Source organism: Tenrec ecaudatus, chromosome 1 (genome assembly GCF_050624435.1).
Source record: "Tenrec ecaudatus isolate mTenEca1 chromosome 1, mTenEca1.hap1, whole genome shotgun sequence".
Classification (NCBI taxonomy): Eukaryota; Metazoa; Chordata; class Mammalia; order Afrosoricida; family Tenrecidae; genus Tenrec; species Tenrec ecaudatus.
In genome coordinates, this window is record NC_134530.1 from 254363864 (window position 1) to 254375853 (window position 11990).

An 11990-nucleotide genomic window follows, 5' to 3' on the forward strand; every position below is an offset into this window, starting at 1 on the left:
AACAAAAACAAAAAACAGTTGCTATCCAGCAAACTCCGATTCATGAAGAAATCAAGTGGCTAGAGCTACACTGTGCTCCACAGGGTTTTTGTTCTTTGGTTTAATTCTATTTTATTTTGTTTTGTTGGGGTTCTGCTGAAAACACATACAACAAAACAGACTCAATCACTTGTACGTGGGCAATTCGCTGACAATGATACATCTTCACATTATGTCATGGTTCTATCTCCATCCTGATTGTTGAATCGCCAGAAGGGCACAATGCCCAAGACAGACATTTCTTATTTATCGAGCAAAACTTTATTTTAAAGATGACTGCATGGAGTAGCTTTGGCTTAGTGTTCAAAGTTGATTTCCAAGCAATAGATATAAGGGTCCCTCCATATTAACACATCCAATAATTAAGGTTTTCAAGAAGAATCTGAAGTTCTATTCCTCAATTTCCCACCATTCCCTGATCAAAACCTTCCATAACGGTAGCTGACCACCATCCATTTCTTCTGGGCTCATGGCACAGTAGGTGGTAATCTGTGGAAGCTACCAGAACTGCAAAGCACTTCTTCTCTAGTTCCTAGCTCTCTTCTTCTGTTGTGCCAATCTATTAGAGATCAATTGTTGTGTCTTATACAGCCCCTCACAAATTTTGGGGGGTCTCTCACAAACTTTTAAGGGCCCAGGAAGAAGAAGACTAACTCTTAATATTAGGCCTTTTGACTGAACAGGACCAAGAGACCACAGTCCCATCCCCTGGAATGCAGAAAATGAATCCTGTTTACTTTTGGCTAAGCACCATCAGTGACTGTGGCCTTTTTTCATTTTGTTTTTATTGTTAAAAAGGGATTTTTTTTTTTTTACATTTTCTCCCCCTTTGAACATTTCTAGTGTAAACCTTCTTTATATTAGTTTCAATAGTCAAGATGTGAAGCAATTATACTTAGTCAATGACAATTTTCCCATCACCAAAGGCAAAATACTCAATACTTCGCCTACAATGATTCTCCCCACACCCCATTACCACTAGCAACCATGGGGTTTTGTTTTGAATAAAATTTTATTGTGTTTTCAGTGCAAGTTTGTGTACAGCAAATCGGTTTGTCATTTGATCATTTATATATAAATTATTCGGTGACATGCACATTTTTACAAATTTTCCACAATGTATCAACATTCTCTTGCATTGCATTCTGACAGTTCCATTGCTAGTCTCCTTGCCCCTTATCTTCTCATCTTTGCTTTAAAGTAACTGTTGATGCTGAAAAGTGCTTCTGGGAAGCAACCATTGGCTCTTCTTGATTTAGCGGTTCTTGTCATTTCATGTAAGTGGTCCACGGAAATACCTCACTACACGTTTCTCACAAGGCACCGCTGGGTCCACAAGAACCTTCAACCTTTTGGTGAGCAGTTGAGTGTTGCCATTGGCACCACCCGTGGACTGTATCCATCCCTGGGTCTAGGGAAAAGTCATAGGGCTATCTCTACACATGATTAAAATGTCCGGGACAGACTCTAACATCTACTCTTTAAAAAACTGCGGAAAATAGAAATAGATACTTCCTCAGCATAAAATATATTTAACTCAATGTCAAAGCCAGCATCTTACACCACAGGGAAACTGCAGCGCCTAAGAACAGGAATCCTCACTCCTCCCACTATATTTAACAACAGCTGTTGTAAGGGTATTACTCAATACAATTATGGAGAAGGGGGAAATAAAACACACTTAAAGGCATAAAAATTAAAAAGAATAACATGATACATTTAAAGACAACATGGTATTAGCAGAAAATACTAAAGGACAACAAAACTGATCAACAATGTTTTAACAAGGAAGCTATCAGTTGCCATCAATACATTCTGATAACAGCAACAGGGAAGGGGGATATACAGTTAGCAGGAAAACATCAATAGCATCCTGTATGCAAATAACCCACTGGGAGATGTGACGAATATTTATTTACAGCGAATAGACATTTTTAATGGCAATAAAAAAGATAAAATACTGAGGAATAAACTTGAGAAATGCTCACAATATAAAGTGCCTATTAAAAAGAAAACCTTAAAAAACACACATTTGAACAAAGAGATATCCTTTGTCCTTTGCTCCAAGAGCCCAACATCATCGAGACGCTGGTTTTCCCCGTGTCTGTTTAGAAATGCAGTGCGATCACGATGAAAATCCCAGAAGAAAGGTCGGTAGGAGACAGACAAATAGATCTCAAAGTTCATTTGGAAAAATAAACACACAAGGATGACCAGGAAAACATTGCAAAGAACAAACTATGAGTCCTATCAGATACGAAAACACACGACGAATGATCTATAATGAAACCAGTATCGTGACCAAAGAAACAGACCCAACTAGTGTCACCAGTCCTGGTGGAACCGCTATTCTATTAACTTGTCTGTCAACTTGAACCCACCAGTGGCCCTGCAGATAAAAAGACACGGCAGTCGGCTTCAGTATGGAGTCGACCTTGGAAAAGCTCTGGGGCAGTTCTACTCTGTATCTGTAGGGTCACTATGAGTCACAATCAACTTGACAGCACACAACAAGAGCAACAGTGTGATTGCGTATCAGGTCCCTATGTGACACTCGGCTGCTAAACTAACTAGTGGTTGAACTCGCCAAACAATGCTGTGTACAAAAGACCTAGCGAGATCCTTCCATTAAGTCTACAGGCAACAAACCCATGGAGCCGTTCTACTCTGTAACACAAGGGGGCCACGCACGCTAAGTCAGAGCCAAGGAGGTGGCAGCTAACAAGAGTGCACGAGGGAGCATAAGACCACTGCAGGAAGTCACTGGAATGAAACAATCTTTTAATAAATGATGATGGGGAAAAAATAAAATTAGAGTCATTCCTTATGCCATACACATGTATAAACTATGACTGGATCAGAGATCTAAATGAAAGATGTAAAGTGTACAAACTCTAGAATGACCTTCCTCTATCTGACAAGTACTGACAAGATACGCATGATAACCTGGGAGAAAAAACACCTGCAACATTAACCACAGGTGAGGGTTAATTTCTCTACTATACAAAAGGACACTTAAAATTTGAGGGAGAAGACCAAATTCACATAGAAAAATAGACCAAAAGAAGCATGCAGACCATTCACAAGAAGATATAAAAATGGCCCTTGAACAAATAGAAAGATGTTAGATTTCACTCACAACGCAATTTCATAAAACTATACTGAGATCCCATGTCTTACTGTCAGACTGGCCAAATGTCAAAAGCTTGACAATACACCCAGTCCACACGGCGGAGGGAGACAGCACTCTCACACACTAAGTTGGAATGTAAAGCAATAGAATGTCCACAGAAGTATTTACGGCTTGGGCCCAGCAATCACAAAGGTATCCATTATATTATTTGTAATTAGCAAAACACTAAAATTACCTAACTGTCCAAGCAGAGAACATTGGAAATAAAAGTGCATGCTCAAAATGGAATAATGTCCGGCTATTAAAAGAAGAAGGTCTCTCTGGACTGATAAGCAGGGACTCTCAGGAGACGTCGCTGAGCGAAGGAACACTGGTAGCACAGTGATGAGTGCTTGGCTGTTCGAACCCACCTGCTAGTCCGTGGGAAAGCGCGTGGCAGTCTGCATCTCTGGAGACCGGCCACCTGGAAAACCCTAGGGGGCAGTTCTGCGCCGTCCCAGAGGGCTGCTGAGTCAGGACTGTCGTGACAGCATACAAATGGTCAGTGAAAACAAAAACGGGCAAAACAGCATATAGGAGGGAGCTTCAAACTTGTGGAAACAGTCTATTATCTTTTCATTCCATTTTTCCAGGCCCTGTCAGACAGTATGTCCCCTTTTATTAAGAATGAAAAATATTTACATTGTCTTACCAAAAAGTAAAGAGTCGTATTAAGATATAAAACGTAGAAAACAATCAAGTTGGTGCCCTATAAAGAAAGGGTGAGGCGCGGGGAACAAGATGGGTAAGGAAAGAAATGCTGTTGTGCACACGGGGCACCACGTCAGGGCAGCGCTGTACTAGCTAGCAACGCAACACTTCCATCACGCTGCATCGTTTTGAACTTGGAAGCCTGTCAATGTCCTGTTGCTGTTCTTAATTGAGCCAGTTTCAATTCAGAACAAAACACTGCTCGGTCCTGCACCATCCTCACAATTACTGTTGTGTTTGAGCCCCTTGCTGCAGCCACTGTGTCAATCTATCTTTTTTTTTATTTTACATTTTATTAGGGGCTCATACAACTCTTATCACAATCCATACATATGCATACATCAATTGTATAAAGCACATCTGTACATTCTTTGTCCTAATCATTTTCAAAGCATTTGCTCTCCACTTAAGCCCTTTGCATCAGGTCCTCTTCTTTTTTCCCCCCTCCCTCCCCGCTTCCCCCCATGTCAATCTATCTTATCAAAAGTTTTCCTTTTTTCACTGACCCTCAACCAGGTAAGATGTCCTTTTCCGGGGACTGGTCTCTCCTGATAACATGTCCTAAGGTAATATTCTACATATTCAAAAACTTAAAATTAAATTAAAAGATGGGGAGGAAAGAACCCAAAACCAAAGTGGAAAAAATGGACTACATTGTTTTGCAAAGAACCACCACAAGCATACTGAATTGATTACATAGATAACTGCTGTCAGGTCAGTTTCAACCCATGGCAACCTTATATTCAACAGAATAAACAGTGCTCAGTCCAGAGTTATCCTCAAGATCACCAGCATGTTCAAGTTTATCACTGCCGTTACTGTGCCAACCCATCTCAAGGGTCTTTCTCGCCCTCAGTTAAAAAATTATGTCCTCCCTCAAGCGATCAACCCCTTCGGATGACACGTCCAGAGCAAGCGGTGACAAGGTTCCACCGTGGTCCATAGTTTTCACTGGCTAGTGTTCAGACGCTGATCACCAGGCCTTTCTTCCTAGTCCATCTTAGTTTGGAAGCTCCTCTGAAACTTGCCCAGTGGGGTGACCCTGCTCGTATTTAAAAGACCAGTGGTGTAATCTCCTCTGTCACAGCACCATGCAAGTCGTCACAGTACGGCAAACCGACAGGCAGGTGGCAGAGATCATACAGAGAGTTGAGATAATGAGCAGAGTCTCACAGGAAGAAGGAACATATAATTATGAACTAGCAGACTACAAAAAAGAACCCTAAGGAAACCAAATGACATTCGAGGTATTTTGATTTCTACAATATGTACATGTAGATGCATTACATGAATGCAAATCTTTGTACTGTATACATAATCTTCACACTTCCGTGCTGGATCTGTTGAATCGGTCAAAAAATAAACACATCCCGGAAGCAATGTACCTAGTGCTCTTATCTTCACCTCTCTGTCATTCCTTACCAAAAGAAGCCAGGAATCTAGAAACACCGACTCCAGGGCAGGGACAGGCAGCTCCAGGATGAGCCTGGGACATCAGTTGTGTCAGAGAGTAAGGAAGCGCTTTTAAAAACCAACAACAAAGGTGGGGAGTATTGTACAGGGTCAGGAGCCAGTCTCCTCCGGCAAAATCTAGGAAAACCTGAACATCAAAATAACAGGATAAGAGAATTAATTACAAAACATTTTCAAAATTACTAACAACTTTATAAAGGAATAACAAATAAATCAGGGATAAGGGAGGGCTTTAGGTTACATTTGAATACTGAGCCAGCCCAGTGCCAGGTGGAAGGAGTGCCGTGGTCAGAAAAGCAACATTCTGCAATCATCAGACCAGGATTCCATCAGGAAAGAATCATCCAAGGCTGTGATTCGAGGGGGAACCTTTAAGGAGGAACGTGATATTTATAGGGTCTTAAGGTGTCTTCCACGGATTGTTAACTTTGAGGGGGAAATGGCACACAGTGAGAAATCAGGGACCAGCGTGACTAAGTGATCAAAATGAACGGCACCAATGACAGGCAGCACGGAATCGTGAATGTCCAGATGAGAGACTGGGAAGTACACATCCACTATGTAACACTCCAGCTGAGAATACACGGACTGACCCTGACCATAAAAAGAACTCAGATAACCCAAAACTGAGGAACGGTCCTATTTTTAAAAAGAAGAGATTGTGTTATTTAAAATGTCAGTGCTAAGTATGACAAGGGAAAAGTTTTAACTGTCCCAGATTAAGGCAGTCTAAACAATAGGGCAAGTAGGCTAAACTTGACCCTAGATCAGATCACATACTAGAGAGAAAAAACATATATACTGGACAGAGCATTATTGGTTCAATGGGCAGAGTTGGAATATAGTTGGTAAAGTCATGTTACCAGTATTACCTTTACTGAAGTCAATAACAACACTATCATTATGTGAGAGACTTTCTTTCTTTGGATACATACAGTAAAATATTTGGGGGTAACTTACTCTCAAATGATTCAGAAAAAAAGAAATGAGGTGCAGGAGTATAGACAGATATGGGGCACAAAGGAGAAGATACTGTGTAAGTAACGAAGCAAATGAGGGAAATCTTATCGTCAAATTCCAGACTCCTATTATTCCAAAATAAATCTTTATCTGTGCCCATTTCAAAGAAAGATGATCCAATAAAATGCAGAAATTACCCGCAAATGCCATGAATATCACACAAGTAAAATTTTGCTGGAGATCTTTCAAAAATGGTTGCATTGGTGCACCAACAGGAAATTGCCAAATATTCAAACTGGATTCAGAAGAGAATGTGTAACAAGGAATTCAAATACTGATAGCAGATGGGCCTTGAATGAGCGAAGAGAGTCCCAGAAAGATGTTTACCTAAGTTTCATTAATGATGCAAACACATTCAACTGTGTGAATCACTGGTTCCAACCTATCTGGCCTAAAGCCCCCTTTTCAGAAAAATGAAATACTTAGCACTCCCCCAGGCAATTAAAAACCTCTATACCAAAGGCCGTAATCAAAGATAAAGTGTAGGGATCTGCTTTTGCAGCCCTCCTGAACCCCCACCCCACAAGGTTCCAGCACGCCCATGGGGTATCATCCATTTTGGGGAAAAATGGTGCAGGCAGATCAGAACTACCATATATACTAGTGTATAAACCGAGTTTTTCAGCACAATTTTAATGCAGTTTCATGGTAAAATTAGGTGCCTCGGCTGTTATTCGGGTGGGCTTATAGACGAGTGCATACAGTAACTATCGTGCAGAAAGAGAATTCCAGAGCACATTCATTGTGAGTCCAGAACCTATCCACTAGCAAGCAGTTCTCAGACAGAACAAAGGGACACTGTGTTCTACGGCAACGTTTGCCTCAGAGTTTTCTCCTTTCATTATACTTATTTACTCTGTATGTCGAGCAACTAAAGGAGTCTTGGTGGCATTGTTGAACACATGTTGGGCTGTTAACCACAAAGTCTGCAGTTCGAAAACACCCACTGCTCCACAGGAGAAATATGGACATCCGTTCCCATACAGACTGACGACCCGGGAAACCTAAAGGGGAAGTTCTAGTCTGTCCTTCAGAATCACTCTGCGTCAGAATTGATTCCACAGCAGTGATTTTGAGGCTTTGTGTGTTTTCCTGGGCAAGTCATGCAAGTAGAAGAACATGGCATCAGGAATGGAGGAAGACTGGTTAACAACCTGTGGTATGCAGGTGGTACAATCTTCTTTAATGAAAGCACAAGCTGATGAACATCAAAGACTACAACCTCCAAGATGGATGATAACTCAACATAAAGAAAACAGCATTCCCTCCAAATGGACCAATACACAACCTCATGAAAAGACTGAAGTTGTCAAGAATTTAATTTTGCATAGCTCCACAAGGAGCACCCCAATGAGGGCAGCGGTCGTGAAATGCAGTAACTAGCACTGTGCTGCATCAAACTGCACTGACCACCAGGTGTCCAAGAGATCGTCTATCGGGCACAAAGAACAAAAATCATATCATTGTGAATGAGGGGGAGTGCAGAGGGGGGACCCAAACCCATCTGTAGGCCACTGGACATCCCCTTACAGAAGGGTCGTGGGCAAGAGACAAGCCAGTCAGGGTGCAGTGTAGCAACGATGAAACATACAACGTTCCTCTAGTTCCTAAATGCTTCCTGCTAACCTACTATCCTGATCCCAATTCTACCTTACAAATCTGACTAGACCTGAGGATGTACACTGGCACAGATAGGAACTAGAAACACAGGGAATTCAGGACAGATGAATCCCTCAGGACCAGTGGTGAGAGGGGTGATACCGGGAGGGTGGAGGGAGGGTGGGGTAGAAAGGGGGAACCAATTACAAGGATCTACATAACCTCCTCCCTGGCAGACGTACAACAGAAAAGTGGGTGAAGTGAGGCGTCAGTGTAAAATATAAAATAATAAAAATTTATAAAATACCAAGGGTTCGTGAGGGAGGGAGGGAGGAGCAGGAAGGAACGGGGAAATGAGGAGCTGATACCAAGGGCTCAAGTAGACAGCAAATGTTTTGAAAATGATGATGGCAACAAATGTGCTTGCCACAATGGATGGATATATGGATTGTGATAAGAGTTGTACAAGCCCCCAATAAAATGATTTTAAAAAAAGAGTTGGACGAGCTCCCAATAAAAAGTTTTTGTTTTTTTAATGAGCATTGTGGCCAACATGGAAGAAGCACCAGCCTGTGTGATCACGAGGTGTCGAAGGGATCAGGTATCAGGCATGATCAGAACAAAAAATCATATCATAGTGAATGGGGGGGGGTGCAGAGTGAAGACCCAAAGCCCATTTGTAGGCCACTGGACATTCCCTTACAGAAGGGTCTCAGGGAGGGGACGAGCCAGTCAGGGTGCAACAGAGCAATGATGAAACATACAACTTTCCTCTAGTTCCTAAATGCTTCCTCCTCCCCGACTATCATGATCCCAATTCTACCTTACAAATCTGGCTAGACCAGAGGATGTACACTGGTACAGATAGGAACTGGAAACACAGGGAATCCAGGGTGGACGATCCCTACAGGACCAGTGGTGTGAGTGGCTATACTGGGAAGGTGGGTTGAAAAAGGGGAACCGATTACAAGGATCTACATGTGACCTCCTCCCTGGGGGACGGACAACAGAAGAGTGGGTGAGGGGAGACATTGGACAGGGAAAGATATGACAAAATAATAATTTATAAATTATTAACAGTTCATGAGGGAGGGGGAGCGGGAAGGGAGGGGGAAAATGAGGAGCTGATGCCAGGGGCTTAGGTGGAGAGCAAATGTTATGAGAATGATGAAGGCAATAAATGTACAAATATGCTTTATACAATTTCTGTATATATGGATTGTGATAAGTTATATGATTCCCCTAATAAAATGATTTAAAAAATGAACATTGTGCTGGACAAATCTGCTACAAAAGGTCTTTTTAAAGTGTTAAAAAAAAACAATAGATGTCATTTGGAAGACTATGCATGAGGATCTGGATCATGAATAAGAAATACTGGCACTTTTAAATTATGGTATGTGGAATACTGAACATACCATGAACTGTCAGAAGAACAAACAAACCTGTTTTGGAAGCACAGTCAGAATGTTCCTTGTGAGTATGGTGAAACTTCTCTTGTACATATTACCAGTAGGGAGCAGTCCCTGGAGAAGGACATCATGTATGGTGGATGGTCAGTGAGAAACAGGAAGCTCTTCAATGGATGGATGGATTGATTAAAAAGGCTGCAACAAGGGGATGGTGCAGGACCATGCCATGCTTTGTTCTGTTCTGCAAAGGGTTGCTACGAGTTGGAACTGATTTAATAGTACCTCACAATTCTTATTCTTGCAATGTTTGTCTGAAATATCTCCCAATAAAAAAATTTTTAATTGGTCAACAAGTGGCCATCTAGCTCAGAAGCAACAAAGTCCACATGGAAGAAGCACATCAGCCTGTGTGATCACGAGGTGTCAAAGGGACCAGGTATCAGGCATCAAAGAACTGAAAATCAAAACATTGTGAATGAGGGGGAGTGCAGATTGGAGACCCAAAACCCATCTGTAAGCAACTGGAAATGCCCTTACAGAAGGGTCACAGGGAGGAGACGAGCCAGTCAGGGTGCAGTGTGGCAATGATGAAACATACAACTTTCCTCTAGTTCCTAAATGCTTCCTCCCGCCCCACCCCCTGCCCACTATCATGATCCCAATTCTACCTTACAAATCCGGGTAGACTAGAGGATGTACACTGGTACAGATAGGAACTGGAAACACAGAGAATCCAGGGCGGATGATCCCTTCAGAACCAGTGCTGAGAGTGGAGATACTAGGAAAGTGGAGGGAGGGTGGGGTGGATTACAAGGATCTACATATAACATCCTCCCTGGGGGATGGACAACAAAAGTGTGTGAAGGGAGATGTCGGACAGTGTAAGGTGTGACAAAATAATAATGATAATAAATTATCAAAGGTTCATGAGGGAGAGGGGAGGGAGGGGGGAATGAGGAGCTGATGCCAGAGGCTTAAGTGGAGAGCAAATGTTTTGAGAATGATGAGGGCAACACATGTACAAATGTGCTTGACACAATGGATGGATGTACGGAGAGTGATGAGTTGTACGAACCCCAACTAAAATGATTAATTTTTTTAAAGTTTTAAAATTGTGGTAGGAAGTTAGATTATCTTTCAATGAAGGTTAAACAGAAGAGCATAAAAGTATTTCAAACACCAAGATGATATTAAGTGTGGGACAGTGGATTATTTTATATGGCTCTTGAAGACAGTCTTTGAAACTCCCACCAAAGGATGGAGTGGGACTATGCAAATGAAGTGCTTGTGGTCCACAAAGAGATTAGAGAGCTTGATATTAATGTACATACGGTACGTATGTGACACTCTTGTAGGGTGGAGCCATGCAAATAAGGCCAGTATATGAAGAACATGGCATCAGGAATAGAGGAAGATTTTAACAAGAAATCCTTGGAGACTGGTCAATGTTGCTAATCTGCTAAAATTAAAATTGAGCCAACTCAAGAGGCAGAAAGGAAAGCCCTCACTACAAGAAAGAAGAGCAAGGGGCCCTGGTGGTGTAATGGTTATATGTTAAGCTGCTAACCTCAAGAACAGCAGTTCAAAACCACCAGCTGCCCTCAGGGAGAAATATGAGGCTTTCTACTTCTATTTAAAAAAAAGATTTTTATTAAGTAGATCAAGACGTGGCACTCATCCGTTCCCTGCCTTCAAGGGCCTCCTAAACTGTAACACGAAGACAGCTAGCAATGGCATAAAGCCAGGTAGATGGTGAGAAGCTGTAGAGAAATTGTAGCGGTCGCGGTAGAGCTAGAAAACATAGTGGGCGCCTTCCTGGTCGCAGGACCTGTGCACTTTCAGGCGCAGGAGGCTGGCTGGCGGAATGCCACCAAACATTTAGTAAAGACGCTAAAGAGCTTCCAAGCATTTGTCCAGGCGGGGCAGAGGCGGGGCAGCCCAAGAGCCTGCCTGGGGGGCATGGCTGCGATGATATGGTTCGGATGTGAAGAACTGCATCCCAAGTCCTTCCTGAATTGGAAACTATTACTTCCCTAACTAACCTCCTAATCCTGAGCACTGTGAGTTGTGTGTGGCCACTGCGATGATTGGTCTCGGTCCCAACTGTTCCCCAAATGCGTGCGGGGATCGCAGGAGTGGAGAGAGCGGGCAGGTTGAGCCCACGAAAAGAGGTGCGCCTGGGGCCCCAGCAGCATGCAGCGGCGCGTGGCCTGTCAGCCTTGACGGGCTGGGGGCCGTTAGGGGGGACGGGGTCGGCAGCGGCAGTCCGGGGGCAGGCCCGGGCCAGGCGGGACCCGCGGCTGAGGCGCTGTACCTACCTCAGCAGGCAGCAGTCGCAGACGACGCCGCGACTCCCCTTGCACACGGTGTATGCCAAGGGATCCGAGCGGAAGAGCAGCTCTCCGGGTCGCAGCGCCTTCACCGCGCGCAGCCCGTTTCCTCGACCCGGGCTGCGGAACTTCTCCACCTTCGCCGTCTCCATCTCCTGCCCGTGCCCGCACCTGAGACGCCCGTCCCGTGCGCCGACTCGTGAGCCACCAGGTTCGCGCGCCGCCGCCGGCACC

The 11990-nt window shown here is 43.4% G+C and overlaps 1 protein-coding gene across 1 annotated transcript in view; it reads right to left on the reverse strand.

Annotated features, from left to right (window-relative positions):
• SMYD3 (SET and MYND domain containing 3) overlaps positions 1-11990 on the reverse strand; it is a 769033-nt gene extending 757043 nt beyond the window's left edge. The window contains exon 1 of the mRNA XM_075540594.1: positions 11745-11990. Coding sequence (XP_075396709.1) covers positions 11745-11908 — 164 coding nt within the window. The 5' untranslated portion in view covers positions 11909-11990. The remainder of the gene's footprint in view (positions 1-11744) is intronic.